Source organism: Asparagus officinalis, chromosome 5 (assembly GCF_001876935.1).
Source record: "Asparagus officinalis chromosome 5, Aspof.V1, whole genome shotgun sequence".
NCBI lineage: Eukaryota > Viridiplantae > Streptophyta > Magnoliopsida > Asparagales > Asparagaceae > Asparagus > Asparagus officinalis.
In genome coordinates, this window is record NC_033798.1 from 15,003,147 (window position 1) to 15,027,884 (window position 24,738).

At 37.9% G+C, this 24,738-nt stretch overlaps 1 protein-coding gene across 1 annotated transcript in view; it reads left to right on the top strand.

Annotated features, from left to right (window-relative positions):
* Positions 4,598–24,738, top strand: part of LOC109842672 (hydroxyacylglutathione hydrolase cytoplasmic) — a 31,484-nt gene continuing 11,343 nt past the window's right edge. Inside the window, exons 1-5 of the mRNA XM_020411517.1 lie at positions 4,598–4,903; positions 5,025–5,147; positions 6,408–6,569; positions 8,114–8,192; positions 8,273–8,386. Coding sequence (XP_020267106.1) covers positions 4,857–4,903; positions 5,025–5,147; positions 6,408–6,569; positions 8,114–8,192; positions 8,273–8,386 — 525 coding nt within the window. The 5' untranslated portion in view covers positions 4,598–4,856. The remainder of the gene's footprint in view (positions 4,904–5,024; positions 5,148–6,407; positions 6,570–8,113; positions 8,193–8,272; positions 8,387–24,738) is intronic.

Consider the following 24,738-nt stretch of genomic DNA (forward strand, 5'->3'; position numbering starts at 1 on the left):
TTTAATTTGGTTGGTGTGTTACATTGACTATTTTTAATTGCACATTTATTGTCGCATTACCCTATTCACCCTCCTCTAGGGTAATTTCAAATAGAAAATAACAAATCAACTCTAAAAATAGTAAAACCTGGAGAAATATTTATATACATAAAAATAAACATGGTAAAGAAGAAATTTTGGAAATATCATTTCTCATTTGTAAAAATTCATCTGTTTTACAAAATCTCAAGGATACGAAATCATCAAAACTTAATTTTGATGAAATCAATCCAAACAAGTTTTGAAACACTTTTTAATAGAGTAATAAACTTGTGCAAAGATATAAAATAGTGTAATCAAGTTTTTAATCCATAAACACATTATTTTCCAAAACAAAGATGATAAATATGAAACGGATGTATATGTATATAAATATATCTATTTGTTTCATATTTACTTGATTAAACTTGAAATCTATAAAATGAAAATATGGATGTGTATAATATTTGAGCTTTTAAGTATAACACATAAAGTAAATTCCTAAACTACAAACACTATACCCAATATAAGAATTCTTCGTTTGAGCTTGATCTTAGTAGCGGGATGAAACACAATAGTGTTCTTTGATTTGAAATGCAAATGACTTCATTCCGGTTTCCTCCAACCCCCAAAGGATGTCGTCGTTAAGTTTAATTCCATCCAAGTGCTAACTGGAGGATCTTTGTATAGAATAGTTAACAAGCAAATACAAACACTCGACAAACAATATTAGAAATTGTTTGTTAACTATCAAAACTAGATTAGATAGTAAGCTCATAAACATGAAACCTAACAGGATTTAGATTGCATTTATAGAGAAACAGTCAAATTTGGGGTCCAGGGATTTAATATGCACGAATCTCGACGGTATATAAAAGTTAGATTGCACACAAAGCAAGAAAATTTCTTTTACATTTTATTTTTTTCATTAAAGACTTCTTTTTATACAAATAACATGGAAGAATAGGAAAAAATCCCTTTCCACCATCAAGTCTCCTGTTAGGAGACATTCCCAAGAGAGAATCTCCCCCAAAAGCCACAAAAACTGGCTTTTGTGGTTTTGAGGGGAATTCCCTCTTGGGAATCTCCCTCAAACAGACAGGGCTAAGAGGCTAAGTGGCTTAGGGGCTGTTTGTTTGGGCCAAAATTTTAGGAAACCAATATTTTTGGAACAAAAAGTAGGTTTTGGACCATTATAGGATTCCAAAAGTTGGGTTTGTTTCAAAATTTTTTAAGAAAATGTTTCTTAAAAAGAGAGAAAACAATGCCTTTTTTTGGACAGCACAAATCCTATATTTTAGCTTGGAAATGGGCTACAAAGTTGACGTATTTGACAGCTCAGCTTTTCCTCTCTCTCTATGATGGTTCTTTTCTTATTCTTTGGAAATGAAGCAAACATGAGTTTTGGATATTCTTTGCTTTATCATTCCAAATCAAACACAAGTTTTGGATTCCTTCGATATCCTAAAAATTTTTTGAATTTGGTTTTTTTTAGGGAATCTATTTCCATAATTTTATGAAAATGAACCAAACAGCCCCTTAGCCTCTATAATTAGGGATTGGGGGTTGTTTTTTGTGTGAGATTAAAGGGCAAAAAAATTGATTTGGTTATAAAAATAACTTCCTGAAATAATAAGTTTCTAAATGTAGATAAGAAATAATTTTTAGAAAGTTTATAATGATTGTTTTTAAATAAACTATCCTCATGAACAATAACTTCATCAAATAATAGATAAGAAATGACAAAGATATAATAAAGTAAATATATCATAAAATGTAGGTTTAAAATTTTTGAATAAATGTTGTGCATTGTTCGAATAGATTTTACAAAAATATTGTCTTGCTACTCTAGCAATACATGTATTATAAATTTATAATTAAGTGTAAAATTGAGAATTTATGAATTTTCTTTATTATTTAATAAATAAAATCAATTGAAAATGCTATAAAGGTAATTGGGGGTAAATTACATTAAACCCCATGAAGTTTAAGTTTTTTGCATCAAAACCCCATGAACGTTCAAAGTCACACTAAATCCTCAATAACTTTTTAGAATTGTAGAAAACCCCTAATAACTTTTCGAGTTTTGTAGATAACCCCCATGAATTAGAACCACCCCCCCCCCCCAAAAAAAAAAAATTAAAATCTATTTTGAGAATTATTGGGGGTATAGTGTAATTTAATCAAAATATGTTATGGGTTTTCTACAAAAGTTATTAGGGATTTAGTGTGAATTTGAAGTACATAGGGGTTTAAATGCAACTAGAAGTTCATGGGAATATAGTATAACTTACCCTAATTGATAATCTCTTTTAGGGTATGCGACCAACAATGGGTTGGGTTAAACAGGTCGACCCGTTTACAATTAGGCCCAGCTTGCTCGCTAGGCTTGGCGTTACTAGAGGCCCAGCCCAACACAATCTCGCGGCCCGCCCTATTGCTAGCGGACCAAATCTGGACTCATCGCTACGCTGGGTCGAGCCGAGCTCAAAAGAGAGCCGAGCAAGCGGGCTCGTAGGCCGACCCGGCCCATTGCTCACCCCTACTTGTGTCATCCTTATTATGATGATCTTTAAGCACAATTTCACGAAACCGCTTTCTGTTTTTTAGCAAACAACTATTTTTAGCAACTTAGATAGATAAACTTCTTGTATATGTAATTTATTATAAGCTCTTGCAATACGTAACTGGTCTTTAGAGAGATTGCTTCTGTTGAGCATAAAATGAAAATAATATTTTGGGATAGCTCTATGTTATATGCGTAGGGGTGCACAATTGTATCCATTATGTGTGAAAATATCTATAATCGTATCCGTTAGAACATGCACATGGTTACTAAAATCTATAACTATAGGATATAGTTATATAGTGAAATATTCTGAGCCATATCCAAAATATCTAAATACATGTTGATCATATAACTGTAATTATTTTAATACTTAGATTAATGGATCTAAAACTAATTTTGATGATCAAGTGATCTAATATTAACTTTTTATAGACAATGAATACATTTCATCATAATAACTATATATATATATATATATATATATATACACACACACACACACACACACACACACACACACACACACACAATATTACATGGTTTTCTCATATTCATTTTTTATCCGCATGTATATCTACATATATATATCTATATACGTATCCGATTTAAGCAGATATGGATCATTACTGTACTGAGGAATGTCCATATCTGTATTTGTGATCAATAAGCGGATATGGATATGCTAAGCATCACATCAAAGCTGTATCCGCACCATATGCACCTCCAGATGTGCAACATAGGCCAGTGCTGTAAAGTTTTTGGTTAGGATTAAGGTTACGGTAAAATTATGACAACACTTACAAGAGTGTTTGACAATTCCTTAAAACTGAGTCATGGTCCGTCCTCACCCCATTTTGATTCTTTTTGTGTTTATCTAAGCCCAGTTGTTTTTAAGTAAAAAACGGACAGGGTGTTTTTCCTTCAAGCTACATCCAATGGACCAAATATAGTCTAGTTTAGTATAAAACTGGGTCAGAATTGATCCTAATCCAGTTCCAGGCATTTTGCTAGACAGGTCCTACTGATCATTAGAGTTTAAACCTAGGACAAATTTTCAAAACCAACCTTTTATGAAACATAATTATAAAAAACGACCTATTTGTAACTTAATTATCCCGTGAAGTTTAAGCCATCGTTAAGCAAATTGTCATGGGGCAATTAAGTTCACGGGACTTGAAGTCCCATGAACATTTTATACAGGCATTAGATTTCATCGCCCTAGCATTGGACTCCCAATCAAACCTCTGTGAGACCGCATCTCAGCCTGACACCACCGCCAGCGACGCCTACACCTTCATCGAGTTCAACACCCAAGGCGACGACGGCGACGACGAATTTGGCGGGTACCCCGAGTTACGCAAGCTCTCCCAGGCACCCCGCTCATCCGCATGGCCTCTGCCGCCGAAGTCGCTCTCCCGCTCCGATCGACCCGCCTTCGACGTGAGCCTTGGCCCTTCGTCTTGGGCATCACCGAGTTCAACACCCAGGCGACGACGCGAATGTTGGCGGATTGACCCCGAGTTCGCGAGCTCTTCCCAGGCTCCCGCTCATCCGCCTGGCCTCCGCCGTCGGAAAGTCACCCTCAGCCTCTCGCACCGACCCGCCTCCGACGTGAGCCCTACCCCTTCGTCCTTGGGCAAAGCGAGAGCGACGCCGGACGTCGATCCGCTGATGGCGGGCATTAGGAACTTGAAATTTGGCCTGCATAAAATGTTCACGGGACTTCAAGTCCCGTGAACTTAAATGACCCATAACAATTTGCTTAACGATGGTTTAAACTTTATCTGACTTCAAGTCCCGTGAAGTTTCGTAACTTTTTTTTATCAAAATCGATCCAGTTTCAGCCAACTGGCTGAAACTGGGTCGATTTTGATAATTAAGTTAGGTCGATTTTGATAATTAAGTTACAAATAGATCGTTTTTTATAATTATGTCTCAAAATTGGATGGATTTGAAAATTTGTCCTTAAATCTAAGTCAACGTCCGCTAGCATATCCTCAGATTCTGGGGTTTATCCGCGCAGAAGTGGAGGCCGGAGGGTCCAAGGTCGAATGTAGTCGGTCCTACACAAAGTTCAGTCAAGCCTTCGCAGCAGCCTCGCGTAGAAAAGACGGCGCCTGGCCGCTTCGCCCTCAGGACACGTGAAGCGCACGTGTCACAGCCGCCGGGCGGTCGAAGCGCACATGACTGATAGATACCATAAGAACCAGCCAGAAGAACAAAGAAAACCCAAAAGAATCGCGAGAGAGAGAGAGAGGGAGCGCAGAAGATGAAGATCGTCCACATCCCTTGCTTAGAAGACAACTACGCCTACTTGTACTGATTCGACCTCTCCTCTCTCTCTCTCTCTCTCTCTCTCTCTCTAAACCCTAATCTCCATTAAAAAAAATTCCTTCAAAATTCTTTTTTATTACTAAGTTTACCTTTGTGATTCAAGGATCGTGGATGAGAGCACGAGGGAAGCAGCGGTGGTGGACCCCGTGGAGCCGGCGAAGATCATCGCGGCGGCGAACGAGATCGGGGCCGATCTCAAGCTCGTTCTCACCACTCATCACCACTGGTCCTCTCCCCCTTTCCCCCACTTTTGATTCCTCGATCTTTTCCCAACTTATTGGATCTAACTGGTTACGAAATGCTTTAGTGATGGAATTAGGCTTTTGTGAAAATAATTTGGTTCAATGTGGGGGTATGCCTCCTCTCATGTTCGAACGGAAATTTGCAAATTATATAAGATTTTGGAAGGCTTCCATTTGTTGAAAAGGAGCGCCGTTATATCATATACATGAGGGGCTGGGTTGTTCGTTGGATCTGAGCTTGTGCAGTTGTTTACTCTCCTTTCCCCTTAGATTTAACAGAAGCTGGTGGTCATTGATGAGCTTAATGTGTCGGTCCCAGTTCGCCTAGTGCCTAGTAGGAAAACTGTTCGCCTAGTGCCTAGTAGGAAAACTGTCAACTAAACGAGCGCAGAGGTGTTTTCTCCTATCGTAGTGGACAGGGCCGTGTTAGTGGGTGATTCGATTCCTTATCATTATCTGTACATGATGAGTGCATGCGGAAGCAACTATTTTGGACCATCTTTTTCGAAGTTTGTTGTTTTCCTTGCAAATAGTAGAGCACACTCTGGTTTGTGCTGGATCTCAAACTTTGTTCAAAATTTAACGCGTTTTGGCGATTCATGGATTAACTGCTTTCCTTGCTTTTCAAGGGCGTTACACGCTATAAAGCAAGTGCATATTCACAAAGTTGATATCACTGCTAATAACTGAATAGTTTCCAAGTCTTCTTTTAAAGTTAATATAAGCTATGTAGTCCGGGTCTTATACCATCAATAAAAATTGTGTCCATTCTGAGACTTCGGCACACACCCATAGAATAGGTGACCACGGGGGCCCACTTGAAGACTTGCAATCTCAACAGGAAATGCAAAGGTTGCTTAAAGTTGGCCAATTGACGACCCATCTAAGATGGTGATGCGAGCCGTTTGCTGTTATCTATGCATCCTAACACCAAGAATACGTGTGCTTCTGTGGAGCGTTTTTATATTTGATTCTGCCTCTATGATAACTTTTCTTTGCATCATGCACAACTTTAGCATAAATGAGATGTATGTGTTTGGATTCTACAAGTTCTAGGTATTATTTTTTGGAGCTCTGATTCTCTATGAATCCTAAATTTCAACTCTTCATATTCCTTTTAACTGTGCTTTTGGTTGAGTAACTTTGGGTGGGTATTACACACAACAATTGAATGTTATGATTGTAGTTAAATTATGCATGTAAAATTTGCATTTGTTCAATTTTGAAGTAACGGATTTCTATAGGGATCATGCTGGTGGAAATGAGAAGCTGAAGCAGTTGGTGCCAGAAATTAAGGTCTATGGCGGTTCAATAGATAATGTTAAAGGATGCACAAATAAGTTGGAGAATGGGGATAGGCTTAGTTTTGGGGCAGATATCAAGATCCTCGCTCTGCATACACCATGGTATTCTAATCTCACCCCATCTCATTAAATATCATGGTTCAGATCTTCATTGCATGCCTACAATACCTCCTCAAACACCCCTTTCTTCATCTAAATAAAACTAAATAGAGGGACCAGAGATCAATTGAGAACAAGACAAACTCATAAAAGAACAATAGTTTTGAAAAAAATAATTCATATCCATTAAGCTGAACTTTACTGTTCTAAATAGGCTCTACCCATTGCATCTTACTTGTTTCGTGTTTTCCTTTCGGGTGGTTAACCAATGAGATTGAATTAATAAATAATTATTTATGGGACTGAATTAGAAATTCCTAAAGAGAATTGGGTATTAGATCAATGTCGATATGCTATAATTGAATTCCATCTTAGGACACTTGCTGTTGCACAAAACTTTGAAGTTCATATAATTAGCCCCTTTTATCTGGCTGGAAATTAGCCTTTTTTTAAGGCTTTGTATTAAACTCCAGATCCCAAATCTCACATAGAGCCCCTTTTCTCTGGCTGGAAATTAGCCTTTTTTAAGGCTTTGTATTAAACTTCAGAATCCCAAATCTCAATTTTTTGAATTAATTCCCAAATCTTTAGGATTGCTTTTAGTTTAAGTGTTACTTTAAGTTAGACTAATCATTTGAGGCTTTTGAAATATTCACTCCAATTCCAAATGACTTGAAGAATTTGGAAATGTAATTTCAACATATTACGATTCCAGGGACTCAGAATATCAACCTAACGGCAGGAGTCTTTTATCTAAGATCTAATTTAAATTTAGGCACCTGAATACTATATTGAAGCCTTGCCACTATACGAAGTTGTAAATTTTAGGCACCCAAATACTATATCGAAGCCTTGCCACTATACAAAGTTGTAAATTATGACACTTGAGGGTTAGGGTTATATTTTTATGTTTTGAATATAAAAGAAATACGTAGTTGGAAATCTTGGAACTTTGAAAGTAGCATAACAGATACTGTAAATCATGCTAAAAATTTTGGAAGCACTAGCTTTAACTTGAAAGCGATAAATATTTTCTGAGACTCTTGTTTGATGCAGTATTGATTTTATTTGGCAAGAGTTATTTGTATGGAATTCTTTCCTAACTTAGTCCTTCCAATTGATAATAATGGTTAGATGGAGGAAAAGGCAATATTTCAAATAATAAGTGTGCCATAGATGGAGTCAAAATTAGATGAAAAGAAAAAGGAGAGACATTCAAATGGACATGCCATAAGTAGTCAACTAATGGTCATATGCTTTCTGCATCATCGATGGAAGACAGTTACTATGTGCTGTATAATGCTTTCCATAACTATTACATATCCATCTCTTGCAGCCTTTCAATTTTGAGCATGTACACATAAGTGTGAAGGTTTTTGAATCTGTATTCTTTCGAGTATACGATCTGTATGATGATTTTCCATCCTACTCTATATGAAGCCATCTGATGAATTAATGCAGAAACTGGTGTCTTAATTTTATCAATTGCTATTTGCTGTTATAATCAATTAAAATGGATCCTTATCTGGTTGAGATGCATTCATCAGCCACACCAAAGGCCATATAAGTTATTTTCTGACGAGCAACGAGAAAGAAGATCCAGCTGTATTTACTGGAGACACATTGGTGAGTAGATTCTTATTCTTTCCCCTACCGAAAGCAACTATCTTTTAATTACTTATTATTTTGTGTATTCATACTTGCAGTTCATAGCTGGTTGTGGGAAGTTCTTTGAAGGCACTGCTGAACAGATGTATGAATCACTGTGCGTGACATTGGGTTCGTTGCCAAAGCCAACTCGAGTTTTCTGTGGCCATGAGGTAGGATCAGTCCTAGTTATTTGAGGAACTTTTTTAGTAAATTAGGTTGATATAAACAGCGAAGTATAGCTTAATATAATGCTCAGATTATTTCATGCATTCTTCGGTTCTGCTCTATCATGGACCACCACATCATCATCATCGTCATCATCATCATAATTATGTAAGCCTTTTCCTATCAAACATGGGACCGACTACCAAAAATCAGCCACCTTTTTTGTTAAATGAGGGAGGAGTAGATATTTACTGTCTAGACTCTCGATCCTTAATCCTGCTTCTTTCTTCTGATGGACGCATCATAAGTTGATCCTTAGTCCTGCTTCTTTCTTCTAATTGAGACATCATAATTTCCATCATACATGGCAACCATTTCAAAGCATGAGAAGGCCATGAAGAGGATTTTTGAATCAAATGCTCTGGTACCATGCTATTTAGCAGGAGGTACACAATTAGCTTATGAGTAGAGGAAGAATTACTACTGGTGTACCTTTCTTTCGATTTATAGATTTTCTCGAAGTTGATAAAGAACTATGATTAGATGTTGACTTATGTAAGGACTAGGTAAGTAGTTCCTCGCTAATCGCAATGTACACAGAAACTTAAAGTTGAAGTGACTGAATATGTGAGAAGTTGTGCTTGTGTTGTATATCTTGCATGTCTTGGAGAATTACCGGTGTAATATCCTTACCAATCAAAAGATGCAAATTTTAAGAAATCTCAAAAATCAGGAATTCAAACTTAGAAGTGAATTTATATTCTTAGAATTTTTGTTCTTTTTTTAATGTTCTTGCTGGATCCGAATAGGGATTTCACTTATTTACGTCTAATATCTTAGGTACCACATGATATTAAATGTAAATAGGACTGGACTTGCCATAGAAAAATAATGTACTGGGCTTGCAAGTAAGAGTAATAAAATATATTAACAAACCTAATCAGTGACCTACTACTACATGCACAAAATAGGGTTGGATTCTCGTTTGCCTTAATGTAGTTTGTAAATAATAAAGAAAGAGTGAAGAAGAAAGAGATAACACCCAACCTTTAAAGCGAGCAAATTGCAAGGTGGTGCTTAATTGGTAGATTCTGGCCTTAGATTCGGTTTCAAAATGTGGGGACGACCGACTAAAATGAGTTGATGTGCCATGGGATAGTTCATTTGTGTAAAGGATGCACAACTTTGATTTTGGGTAATTGAGTGGTGGTTAAGAGGTTATAGTTGGAGTTCATTAAATAATATTGAGTGGGTAGTTACAACAACAACAATAACAGCAAAGCCTTTATCCCAAATGTTTGAGGTTGGCTACAGAGTGCGTGGTTAATAGTGAAAAATAAGCTAGAACAAGAATTCTAATTAAAAATTTCAGTTTAGAGAGGGCTAGATATTTTATTGTTTTCATGTAAGTTTCACATCTCTTCTTAGATTTTAGTGATTATGGTTAGTCTAGTAAATTAAGTTTCCGTTTAAGTTTTCAGGTTTTTTGACTCGTCTTTTTTTCCCCTACTTTTTTCTGCTTTGTGTTTCTTTTGAATTAAAATTATTAATTGGATTTTCAGGCTTGAAATATCAAGCAAGGCCTGATTATTATGATTCACTCTAAACTAGCTGATAATTTCTTGACACGAACATCTTGATACCCTCTTATCCATTATCGGAGCCCCCCAAAGAGAATTCGTCGTTCCTTCTATTCTTCTCTTTTCCAATGACTGGTATCAGAGAAATTTTTTTCCTTCTTCGTTTCACATCGCTATTGTCTGCTATTTGAGGCACTTTTTCTGCTATTTTTTTCAAGCTTTTAAGTGAAGCCTAGAACCGAATTCACATAACCCATGACCCACTCATATCAAACCCATGTCTAAAAGTCATAGATAGCCGATCATAGACCTTTTAATAGCCATCTAGACCTATTCATAGCCGGTCATAGACCTATTCATAGCAGACCTACATGTTCATAGCCTCATGTTTATAGCATACCTACATGTTCATAGCCAAGCACATCTGGCTAGCAGACCTACATGTTCAAATCCCGTCAGTCGACATGTTCAGAGCCTCATATCCTATTTTTCTATATCACATGTTATAATTACTGCCATTAAATTTGTTAATTTTTTCTAGTTCTGATAGAATAAGTTTACTAGCCATTCGATAGAGAACTAAAACTAAATCCAATTTAAAATATGTATAAGGTTGGTATATATACAGTTATACTAAAATAAAATAAAGTTAAAAAAATTAAAATGAACTTGACTGTTCCGAGTTGATGAAAGAGGCTCCAATTTGAGCGAGATCGTCACTTAGTGGCGTTGACCGATGAATCACTTGTCGAAGTTTTGGCATCATTTCTGAACTTAGCCGGAATGACCCCGTTGTTATCGAGAGGGCGAGTCACCTTGCCTCAGATGCAGCGGTAGTGGGATCCGTCGACATTAACCTTGACCTTGAAGATGTAGGCTAGGCTCTTGCCCCCTTTCGATCAGAAGCAGCGATGTGATAGGAGTAGGTCAGGTGGGTAGTATACGTGATAGGAGTAGGCCTTGAAAATGTAGGCCATGCTTTGAGAAATTTAAAAAAAATGGGCTGTGACAAGACTTGACAAAATAGTAGGCTATGAGGCTATGAACATGAAGACCTGCGAGATTTGAACATGTAGGTTTGCTAGCTGGATGTGCTTGGCTATGAACATGTAGGTCTGCTATGAACATGTAGCTGGATTTGAACATGTAGGTCTGCTATGAATAGGTCTTAGTGGCTATTAAAAGGTCTATGACCGGCTATCTATGACTTTTAGACATGGGTTTGATAGGAGTGAGTCACGGGTTATGTGTAGCTAATATTGTTTATGAATCATGGAAAAATTTTTGTTTTTTGTTTATCTTTTACCGTTTATATCTACTAATACTTGAAAGCGAACCTCTTTTGTTGAATTTCATTGTTCTCTGATATGTAAAAATGTATCTCATATTTAAGACTAAATGTTGAATTTTTCACACTGGTATATATTAGGATGTGAAAGAAGGGGAACCAACAAATTGGTGCATCTTAATCGAGATCATACATTTTTTAGAATCGTGAAATAGATTCTGGTTTAGCTCATGTTTTATATGGCCAATTAGATCAAGGTTTGAAAGTTGATGGTAGTTGAAAACCTCGAGCGTGATAAGTTGCCATGAATACATTGAATTCATCATTGCAACTTAGTTTGATCAGAGCTAATGTGAAGAATAAACTAAAGATCTCTAGAAGAATCATTACAATAGTGTTGCTGATATATAAAATAGAAATATGGCTTTGTGGGATGATGAGAGGAAGTTGGTAGTTGTAACCGTTAACAAGCAAAAAGCGTGGAGTGATTACATTGTGGTAATGTTGTACCTTAGAATTATGTGATTAGTGGTTACGAGTGGTGGTTTACTAGCAAAATGAGCTATCAAAAGATAGAGTTGTGAGATCCACGCCTTTTGATGTGAAAAGTAGGGTAGGCTTTACAAATTGTCCTTCTCTTGGTAGCTCCCACCTCATTCCCATTTTTTCCTAGAATTATTCATTTGGTTTCTAAATTTTTTGTATATTCATAACTTGAAAGGATTTGTGAATGCACTTGTTTTGTAGGCTAATACAAATGCAGTTGGTTGTCAGAATCAAGTGACTAAAATTGAGATGACATATGGTGGTGTATGTTAAGGATAGTCACTAGTGAAAATTTGTGAAGAAGCTTTTGACACAATGCAACATGAGGAACATGAAGCATAATCTGAGAGCAATGAAGGTGAAAGCTCTTTGAAAAAACCTCTTCTAGTGGTTTATCCTTTGTACACAACATTGTAATGCCAATCCAATTTTCAATCACTTGATTCTAGTAACCATTTGCATCTGAATTAGCCTACGGTACAAGTGCATTCACTAATCTTTTCAACTTTAACAAATTTAAAAGTCAAATGAATAAGCTTAAAATGCAACACTATATAACATTGTCACACCACGTTTTTTGCTTGTTAATGGTTACAAACATTAACGGAGCTAGGATTTTTTTAGTGGGGGATACTGCAACAATCATACTAGATATTAATAAAAAAAGATAAAAATGACAATTTATAAAAGCATTTGATATATAAGGAGGCAAAAGGAAATCTAGGATAGAAGTTTTAACCCAAGAAAATCTTCACGAATACTTGAGGCATTTCCATATATCCATCAATCATTGAATCAATGTGCTCCAATCTTCTAAAGTAATTATTACCCATAAAGAAACATGCCAAAATGTATACAATCTTCTAGAGTAATTATTACCTACAAAGGAACATGCTAAAATATATAATACACAAAATATATATGTATATATAGCTTATGTGTATTTGCAACCATTCGCATAACAATAGAGATCATATTTAGGTTCACATTAGCCAAAAGTGACAAGATACTTATGCTCAAAAGATGAAGAATACACTCTTAGATAAAAAATAGAGATTGCATCACAATTCTCATATCACAAAAGTTATATTCTTGCTAAACAAAGTTAGACTAAATAAGTTGCACTCAACGTTCTTTCCTTGAACTGAACTCATCTATGATTGAGCTTGTACTATTTTTTTTTGCAATTTCTTTTTCTATGTACACAATCAAGGTAACATTCAAGAGTTGATTTTCCATCTTGTTTCGAAGCTTTGTCTTCATTATCTTTATGATCGAGAATGCTTGTTTTGTAATTGCTGTTGATACAGGAAGAATAAACACAAGCCTAATCAATTTATCAATAAGTCGATAAATTGTTGACTTTCTTGTTCTTGCCAAACCTCGATACAGTTCTTGAATATTTATGACATTTGTAATTCATGATGATTGCTACCATCATGCTCATAATGTTGAAGTTCAATTCTCAAGCGCACTAGATCTTGCTATGTGAAATCCAAAGTATAAAACTTTTAGGCTAGTTTACAAATGTCATCAATTTGAATGACATAAATCTTTGTAGGATCCAAACCAGTGCTAAGAACAAGTAAATCCACCATATGCTTGTATGGTCGAAAAATTTAAGGATTGATTGATTCTCTTGTTTTAAGAAAATTGGGTTCGATCACTTGGTACGAAACCCTTACAATCACTCACAATCTCTCGATTACAGAGGAAGAGAAGATTAATTCAGCTTCTCCTTATTTAACGTGGGTTCTTGGTGACGAAAGGATGCTTCCGTCGATTCTTGAGTCGAGATTGCTTCCCGTTGACGATCAGAACAAGATCACAAGAGCTTCTGACGTGGGTTAGAACACGAAAATACAAACGTCGATTTCTTTTCTCGCGATAGCCAAAGATCTTCAAGTCCGAGTATCGAAAGCCCAAGTCTAGTCTCCTCTTAATAGTTGCTCGAGGCTATTTATAGGAGTTTGAGCACGTAACGGACGTGCTAAAATCGTGGAGTCGTGGGCGTAACTGATGCACTGAAATTGTGGAGTCATGGCGTAACTGACTCCTTGAATCTAGCCCACGTGGCTGACTGGGTCTTCGTGGCCGTTACAGCCTGATTTAATGTGGGTGACGAACTTCACTGCGTTGGCGAACCTCGTCCTTGATGTCGAGCCTCACTGTGTGGCGAGTCTTGTCTTTGATGTCGAGCCTCGCTGCGTGGCGAGCCTCGTGAGATTCTTTAATAATGAGCTTCATCTTCACTGACGAGCTTTAAATCTGATGACAAGCTTTGTTTTCATTGACGAACTTCACCTCCAATGATGAACTCTGAACCTCGTATCCAATGACGAGCTTCGAACCTCGTTTCCAATGACGAGCTTCGTCTTTGATGTCAAGTCTCATTTCCAATGATGAGATTCGAACCTCGTTTCCAATGACGAGCTTCACATCTTGTTTCCAACGACAAACTTTGTTGTTTGAGATGAGGTTCATCATTGTAATGACCATCGTCATGCTCGTTATGAGCTTCAACGTTCTAAGACCAAATGATTAGCCAATGATCTATGAAGATCCATGAAAACAGATGAGAGATAGGTTTTTTTTACTAGCCTCTCCATCCCCTCCCCCCTCTTTTCATGTTGATCATGTCTATTTATAGGCTTAGGGTCATTATGGAGTGAGTTAATGGGTTTTAACTCCCCTTATAATGAGGGAGTTATTGATCATTAACTCTCATTTAAATGGATGAGTTAGTGGTCATTAACTCTCCTTAAAGAGGTGAGTTATTGGTCATTAACCCTTATTTAACGTAGCCCTTTGAAACGGTGCCTGACGAAGTTCGTTTACCAGATGAGGTTTGTCCGCCTGACGAGGTTCGTTTGCCAGATGAGGTTTGTCCGCTTGACGAGGTTCGTTTACCAGACGAGGTTTGTCCGCCTGACGAGGTTCATTCACTTCGCTATATCTTTGGTGAGCTTAACTGCGGCTTCATCTTTGGCGAACTTCATCTTCAATGACGAACTTCGTTTCTAGCTAACTGAGACAAACTTCATGAATTGAGGCTGAGGTTCGTCGTTGTGACGACCCTCGTCGTACTCGTAGTGAGGTTCGACTCTCCTTCGTTTCTTGGCACTTTTTAGTGTCTACAATGCTCATCAAATCTGATGTTTAATTCTTGCAATTGGTAATAAATTATTGTAAGAAATACATCCCCTTGAAAATAGTGCTCAACACTTACGTGATCTTGTCTTTGAGATGTATTATGCCTTGCGACATATTGAGAATCCATATTTAGGAGATCAATATTATGTTGCTTGCAAAATGATTTGAACTCCCACAAAGAAACCATTCCAACCTGTGTCTCTTAGAATCTCAATCAATCGTTTTGTACTCGAAACAAGATTCATAGAATATAACATATCTTGAGATTGCCATTGTAAAGCATGGCAAAGCAAATGAGTTTACAATGGCAAAGCAGATGAGTGATTTCCATAATTTCCTTCATAAGATGTAAGATAAATATAAATTCAAATGACAATAAATAACCCAAAGCATCATCCACATCTTCACGTTGAGAATAATTTGCTTTTTTGCCAATGTCATCTAGAATCATAGAAGATGCATTGAATATCTTTCGCAAGCTAGAAATTGAATCTAGATGAGAACCCTATCAAGTATCTCCTGCATGTTTCAAACTGCTAACTTAATTAAGCCCTCTTCCTCTCTACTTCATTATTTGCAATCATGGATGCAAATTCAATAGCTTTAGTCTCATTTAGTTCAACATTACGTTTTTTAGATGCACTACCAAATTGATGATGAAAACTAAGGTGTTAAGAAATTGATGAAGGGGAGATACTTCTCAACATGCCGCAACCAGAGGCGATGAGCTAAGCAATAAATATGATAAGCATGTGGGCATTGCTTGTGAATTAAAGCTTGCTTAGGTATTCTATTTACCTATCTTATTGCTAGCCTCATTATATCCTTGCCTTCTAACATTTTGGACATCCAACCCATGATGGGAGAGAAGAACAAAAATGCCATTCTTTAAAGTCAAACCTACAGTGTCTCGTACATGAACAAGACTAAAGAAACGTTCACGTCCTCGAATCTCAAAATTATGGCCATTTGTTCTTTTTTAGACTCACAACGAGCTTCATCAACAATGATGCAAAATTATGCATCACCTATCGCTTCTCAAATATCTCCTTTAACATTGTAAGAAAAAAATGAATAATTTCCTTTTGAATTTGCATCACCTATCGCTTCTCAAATATCTCTTTTAACATTGCAAGAAAAAAATAAATAATTTGCTTTTGAATTTGCGATGATGTATAACACATATTTCTAGGAGCATTGTCTAAAACAATATCCAAAAAATTTCCATCGTAAGTGGGCGATAACATCATAAGGTATAAAAAATTACCACGATTGAGAGAATCTAAGCTTTCATCATTACCACAAAAAATACAAGCTTGAAATGTAAGCCACCGGACAACATTAATTGATACTTGAAGTCGTAGCCTCCTATAACAATTTGTTTTATTCAATTTGCTCTGTTAGCTTCCTAAAAAGATAACATGATAAGTAAAAAGCTGCATTACTAGATAGAGAATACTCAAGTCATTGTAGAAACAATGCAAACCAAGAATAACAATAATGGTGACAATGGTTTTGTGGACATGATATTTGCATTAATATGGATTAGCTCTCAAATTATTGCGACGAATCTCATCTTGTTGGTTGACATGATACTTCCATATCGGTAATCGCAATCTAGGATCAAACTCCAAAGAAAAAAGATCAAATTTTTAATGCTCAGATCTTTAAGCTTTTTGAGGGTGATCACCAATTGAAGTTTCTGGATTTGGAGTAACATGTCCACTTTGTACTGGTTGAAGAGGTCTTTTAAAAAATGTATCGGTTGTGGTCGGTATTCCCATAACCACAAATTAAAATTCTAACCTTTTAGAAGACTTGAAATTGAGAGTAACTATAAATGTCAAGATTCAAAAATAATAAGATCCATCACGAACCTCAAAATGAAGACATAACGATATAGTGATATAGAGTATGATACAAAATTTCAAGATATATGTGTAATTCATGCAGATTCATAGACTCATAAAGTAAAATGTTTGACCTAATTGCAAGCTTACAACATTGCAGTCATTGCTTGACCCAAAACAATTAAACAACATTGCAATCTTTGCTTGACCCAAAACAATTAAACAAGCAAAATACTTGGTATATTAATCCCTTGAACTCAGAACTAAATGAACATGTGATGTGGACATCGCACAACCTCCACTTCGCACATACTTTCGCCGCCGCCGTCGTCTTGCTTCAGCTTATATTTGGTTTTGATTTTGAGAAGGCTTGGAGTCTAGCTAGTGTTACTTTTATTCTCTTTATTGTATTTGCTCTTTTTTTTAGTCCCACATTGGATATGGGAATGAACTTGTAGTTGTTGAAGGCCTATTTAAAGAGGTCAATTCTATGAAATAAAGCAATGAATATTTGAAGAAAATTTTGTTTCATTTGTGAAACTTTGGGTAATTGATTTGATCTATAGGATTGAGTCAATGGTGGTGAAGCCAAGGCCTGGGTTGCGATTCGTGGTCATATCTTCTTAATTTTCCAAACCCTAGCTTTCCCAAATCATTGTTCTTCCCCAAATTTCCCAAATCCCTTACATAAACCCTAAAATTCCCATCGTCCCGCATCATTTTTGGTATCAGAGCAAAAGCAGATCAATCGGATTCTCCTCCATCTCAGGTTCTTCCATCTCTTTCTTCCTTTCACTTGTTCAATTTCTATTTTTAGTTTGTAGTAAAAAAAAATCGGATCAAAATAAAATAAAATAAAAAACAAAAGAAGAAAAAGTCAGATCCGAATTAAACCAGATCCAAAAAAAAAAAATCCAAAATCTTAGAATCACCGTATCTCTATCCAACCACCCCTCAAACTACACATCCCTAACGTATTATATTATAATAATATACATATAATATAAATTAATATATATATATTATATATATAAAACTACCTGTCCTAGCCTTCCTCACACGCCAACCCCTTTCTTCTCCATCCAACTACCACGGCACCATTCTCCTCCAACAACACCGACCTTCCTTCCTCCTCCCGCTGCGCGAATTCTACACCCTCCAACCGAACAAACCCATCTACGCCACACCACACTCTTCCTCATCCAACCCACCTCGATCCTCTCCATCACGTCTATTCACCTCGCGACCCAGCTCTCCTGTCCCTTCGACACCGAACCGCCGATCCTTCATCTCCTCCGCCAGCGCCGCCTTCCCCCTTCTCTGTTCGCCTCCCCGTCGATCCTCAGCGGCCTTGCTCCCCTTCGATACTGAGCCGCCGGAATTCGAACAACCGCAGTATTGGATCCCTCTTCTGATCGTCTTTCGCCGGAGCTTCGAGCATTGGAAATTCGCCGGCAAAGATCCAACCCTAGAAATCGCCGGAGCAGCAGAGTCCTCTCGAACTCCACTCGTCGTCGTCGTCACCCATCAGCAGCAACACCAGCAGCAAACAGCAACATCAATCATCCTGATCTCGCAGCCTGCAGTAGTACCATCAACCAGAGGTTCGTTAGCAAATTTTCATCAAGGTAGTTCTAATCTCATAGATTCAACGTCTTTCTAATTAATCTGGAGATTTCTGCAATCACTTTTAGATTGGTTCATCTTGTGTGCTATCGATATTGTTGGCTGTCCACTAAACTTGTGAGTGTGTGAATCTGTTCTACCTTTATTTGTGCTAGATCTCGATTTTAAATTAGAACTATTCCAAATCTAGTTTGATTAATTATCTTGCTGCAATCTTACAACTCAATACTATTAGCATGAATTTTGTTGTTGATATAATTATCACAAGTTAAATAATTGATGCTCTAATTTGTAACAAACTGTGGGATAACGTATTGAACATTGCGAGTTGGTCTCCTTGATTTCTCATTTTTCATCGTAGTCCACATTATCATTTAGCATCATGTTAGCTGTTAGTATTGATTTTGCATTTTGATAGATTGCATTTAGGCGAAAATTAGTTACCAATTCACTGCATCGTGATTATTAAGATCATCTAGATTGCATTTAGAAACTAATCTGTTGCATGCGCACCTGTAGTGGAACACAATATTCTACCCCAGATCCTAATTCCGAGATGGATCCCAACCTTGCAAGCCTCACAAAAGCCATAGAAGCCTTAACTGCGCGATTCGACATTGTGGAACAAGATTTGAGAGAGACGAGGGAACGTTTGGACCAAGTGACGGATAGGCCCCGGGAACGTGATGAAGAAGGCGGATCTCGAACCGAACGTTATCCTCATCAACCTCATGAATACATGGACCCTCACACCAACCGTTTTGGAAATCGCCCACCTAGGGACAATTCACCCTTTGACCCAGATGAGATGCATCTGAAGTACGTTAAACTGGAGGCACCCACTTTCGAAGGCCGGTTGGATCCTCAGGTTTTTATCGATTGGATGTCGGACATGGACCACTATTTCGGTTGGTATAAAATGTCCGATGAGAGACGAATTCGATTTGCCAAGATGAAGCTAGTGGGTCAGGCTAGACAATATTGGTCTAACGTTGAGAAGTTGATGACTCTTAGGAGGCAAGAGCCCATACAAACTTGGGATGAGATGAAATTGAAACTCCAAGAAAAATACTTACCTGTGTCGTATAATCAACGATTACTCGATCAATGGCAGCGCTTGACGCAAGGCAATCGGCCAGTATCGGAGTACATCACCAAATTTGATGAATTTCTGGTTAGGTGTGGCGAGAATGAGTCTAATACTGTAGTCTTATCTAGATTTCGCTCAGGACTTAGGGAAGATCTTAGGCGGGAACTCTTTGTGCGGGACATCTCCACTTTAGAACAAGCTTATCAGCTTGTCCAAGATTTAGATCGATCACAAGGCTCTCCTTTCACTAGGCGCATTGATTATGGGAATAACACCAATAAGTCCACCACCGTTAAGTTCCCACTTAATCAACCCCAGTCTCAATCTCGAACTGGACCTAGTACTTCCACACAGAAGCCAGATGATAAAGGCAAGGGAGTTTACAACGAGTCATCTAAATCAGCTCAATCTACTCGATGTTTTAGGTGTCAAGGATTTGGTCATATTGCTGCCCAGTGTCCGAGTAAGACAAGAACTTTAATTATTGAGACCCGATCAGACAGTGATCAGGATGATTTAGAGGAGATTGTCCACAACCCTGATGAAGATGTTTGGGAGGATGAACCTGCCGATGCTATCTTAGGATGTATTTTGAGCGTGCCAACACCTTCGATCAACAAAGTGGACAAAATTTCGCGCCGACTTAGTGTTGTGAGGTGCGCATTAGCTCAACCTAGGGATAGTGATGACTGGCGTAAAACTATAATTTTTCACACAACCATAAAGATTAATGACAAAAACTGTCGAGTCATAATTGACAGTGGGAGTTGTGTTAACGCCGTCGCCTCCAACATGGTGACTGTACTTGGATTGAAACCTGTTCCCCATCCTCAACCATATAAAGTATCTTGGGAGAATACTGCATCCATTGAGGTTAAAGAACGATGTCTTGTCCCGATCCAATTTGCTACTTATTCGGACAAGATTTGGTGTGACATTGTTACCATGGATGTTGGGCACATCATTTTAGGTAGACCCTGGATATATGATCTAGATGTCACTATCTATGGACGATCCAACACTCATTCATTCGTCCATGATGGAAAGAGGATCAAATTAGTTCCATCGCGACCTGCCCCCCCCATCTGCTCCCAAACGGATCGATTCTTCCAATAACCAAAGAGGACTAAATTTAATCAGCTCCAAGTCTCTGGACAAGGAGGTCGCTAAAGGTCTACCGTTGTCGCCCTTGTTGCTAGGGAGATTACCGAAAACTCCCAAGAGCAAATTCCTTCTGTAGTAACTCCAATATTGAAGGAATTTGCAGATGTTTTCCCAGAAGAACTCCCAAACTCTCTACCCCCGATGCGTGACATCCAACACGCTATAGATTTTGTTCCAGGATCTAATCTTCCCAACTTGCCTCATTACAGAATGAATCTAACCGAACATGCCGAACTCAAGAGGCAGGTTGAAGAACTATTGACTAAGGGGTTCATTAAAGAGAGCTTGAGTCCGTGCGCTATGCCGGCATTACTAACCCCTAAGAAAGATGGTTCATGGAGAATGTGTGTTGATAGTCGAGCAATCAACAAAATCACCGTGAAATATCGGTTTCCTATTCCCAGACTGGATGATATGTTAGATATGATGTCTGGAGCCACCATATTTTTCAAAATTGATTTGAAGAGTGGCTACCATCAAATTAGGATTTCTTCAGGGGATGAGTGGAAGACATCTTTCAAGACGAAAGATGGTCTATACGAGTGGATGGTTATGCCTTTTGGGTTAACAAATGCTCCCAGCACCTTCATGCGAGTTATGACTCAAGTACTGCGACCTTTTATGGGAAAATTTGTGGTCGTATACTTTGATGATATCTTAATTTATAGTAAGTCGCTGGAGCATCATATTGATCATCTCAATCAAGTCTGTCTCACTTTGAGGAAAGAGAAACTATTTGCAAATCCCAAGAAATGTGTTTTCATGACTGATCAAGTTATATTTTTGGGATTTGTTGTGTCTTCTCAAGGAGTTTCTGCCGATCCTCAAAAGGTTCAGGCAATTATAGAATGGCCCGAGCCCCAAAGTATCCGCGATGTAAGAAGTTTTCATGGGCTCACAACTTTCTACAGGCGATTTATCAAGGAGTTTAGTGCTATTATGGCCCTAATCACAGATTGCCTGAAAAGAGAGGAATTTCAATGGTCCGAAGAAGCTGCCATAGCTTTCAAAGAAATCAAACAGAGGATGACTGATGCACCTGTTATGAGACTTTCTGATTTCTCGAAAGTGTTTGAGGTCGCGTGTGACGCCTCAAGCATTGGTATAGGTGGAGTATTGAGCCAGGAGAAGCACCCCATCGCCTACTTTAGTGAAAAACTTAGTGGTGCTAAACTGAACTACTCTACTTACGATAAGGAATTCTATGCGGTTGTGCAATCATTGCGCCATTGGCGCCATTATCTTTTACCTCAAGAATTCGTTATTTATTCGGACCATGAAGCCCTTCGGTATCTTAACTCTCAGAAGAAACTCAATGCCAGGCGTGCTCGATGGATTGAATTTCAGGCTGTGGAAACTTTATTTTACTGGCCAAGCCTTAAAAGAGATGTTGCGAAGTTAATAGGGCAGTGTCGCACTTGCCAATTAGCTAAGCAGCGTAAACAAAATACTGGCCTGTACACACCCCTCCCTGTTTCAGATCGTCCCTGGCAGGATGTGAGTATGGATTTCGTGTTGGGACTTCCTAAGACTATCAGAAAACATGATTCCATTTTTGTAGTTGTGGATCGCTTTTCAAAGATGGCTCATTTCTTGCCGTGCAGCAAAGCGTCTGATGCTTCTAAAATTGCTCGGATTTAATTTGATGGTGTGGTCAAATTGCATGGTTTGCCCAAAACCATTGTATCTGACAGGGATGTGAAGTTTATGAGCTATTTTTGGAAAACTCTATGGCACAAGATGGGGACTAAACTTCAGTATTCGTCTGCTTTTCATCCCCAAACTGATTGTCAAACCGAGGTAGTTAATAGGAGTTTAGGCAATCTTTTGCGTTGTTTGGTTGGTGAGAATTTAGGAAATTGGGATCTTCTGTTACCTACTGCAGAGTTTGCATACAATAGTTCAGTCAATAGATCAGTAGGTATGAGTCCATTTGAAGTTGTGCATGGTTACAAGCCTAGAAAGCCTATAGACCTTATTCCCATGTCGCATCATCCTAGGGTGTCCGAGTCAGCAGTTGCATTTGCATCACACATTCATGATTTGCATCAAGAAATCAACAAGAAAATTCAAGAAAGCAATGAACAATATAAGTCCCATGTTGATTTACATAGAAGACATCTTGAGTTTAACGAAGGTGATTATGTAATGATCCGGATTCGCCCGGAACGGTTTCCACCTGGAGCCGTCAAGAAATTGCATGCTCGTAGTGCTGGGCCTTTTAAGATTATCAAGAAAATTAACTCAAATGCTTATGTAATCGATTTACCTCCAGATTTTGGAATTAGTTCGACATTTAATATTGCGGATTTGGTGGCTTATAAAGGTCCTCCTTTTAACCCTGACAATCCACTTGTGGATCTTGATGAGCCTACCCCTGATCCTTTCCTTGAGGGACCCCCATTACCACCACTGCCTACTACTTTTGTCCCATTTACAGCTGAACAGATTGATAGCATTCGAGATGACCAAATCATCTCCACCAGAGATGGTGGTTGCAGACGATATCTAGTACGTTGGAAAGATCGTCCTGAATCTGATGATACATGGATTATAGTACGTTGGAAAGATCGTCCTGAATCTGATGATACATGGATTACTCGTGAGGACCTGCAGCGCCTGGCCCCGGATCTCTTGGAGTATTATGAGGGTCAGTTGGAGCCTAACTCGACAGGGTCGAGTTCTTCCCACCTCGGGGGAATTGATGTGGACATCGCACAACCTCCACTTCGCACATACTTTCGCCGCCGTCGTCGTCTTGCTTCAGCTTATATTTGGTTTTGATTTTGAGAAGGCTTGGAGTCTAGCTAGTGTTACTTTTATTCTCTTTATTGTATTTGCTCTTTTTTTTAGTCCCACATCGGATATGGGAATGAACTTGTAGTTGTTGAAGGCCTATTTAAAGAGGTCAATTCTATGAAATAAAGCAATGAATATTTGAAGAAAAATTTGTTTCATTTGTGAAACTTTGGGTAATTGATTTGATCTATAGGATTGAGTCAATGGTGGTGAAGCCAAGGCCCGGGTTGCGATTCGTGGTCATATCTTCTTAATTTTCCAAACCCTAGCTTTCACAAATCATTGTTCTTCCCCAAATTTCAAAAATCCCTTACATAAACCCTAAAATTCCCATCGTCCCGCATCAACATGTCAAATATATATTTCCAATTGTCATTTATGTGAAGAATAAAAGAATCAAAGTTTTAATGACCTCATTTATATAAAAAAGAACAAGAAATTTAAATGATCTCAACTAGAGTTCTGAATAGTAAAGAATGATAAATTTTATTTTTAAAAATTTATAAATATTTGCATTACAAAATTAGAGTTTTGATTAAGGGATTTCAACTAGAGTTTACCTTGTAACTTGTAGATAGATGGATAAGGATTGAAGACTAAGGTCTAGGCAGTAGGCTTGATGCTCGCAAATGGGAACTAGAGGTGGCGATGCAGACAAATTTTGGAGAACCCGGTGGCGGAGAATTTTTTCGCTGAGGGTCGCATCAAGGGAGAATTAGAATTTCTTCTTTGATTTGGGTTAAAAGTTGGATTTTGATTTGGGTTGCAGGTCAAGGCCCATAACACTTACAACTACCCATTTGCACTACTAAATGGTTTAGTAAAACCAATAACTTATTTTTGCTTACAGGTTAAGGCTCATAACTTATTATTCCTTATTACCTCTACATTTTGTTATAAAAATCTGCCCAGGAGGGGGGACGCACGGCCAACCCTAGGCCCTCGGTCTTCACTCGTGGTTACAACTATCATCTTCCTCTTGTCATCTCACGAAATGCTACTTTTTCTTTATTATGCAAGATAACACTATAACGAGTCTTCCAAATTTTTGGTCAATTCTTTAAATTACGTATTGTCAAACTAAGTTGCAATGACAAATTCAATACAGCCTCAATAACTTGGTACACTTGAGCTTTCCATCTAACATGGACTTTCAACTCTTGATTCAATTGATCACATAAAACAGGAGCTTTTAAGTGTATAATTGAATAGCTTGGGAGATTGTTGTTAGTCTTTTGCTTGGAATGTTTTATATTTTTCA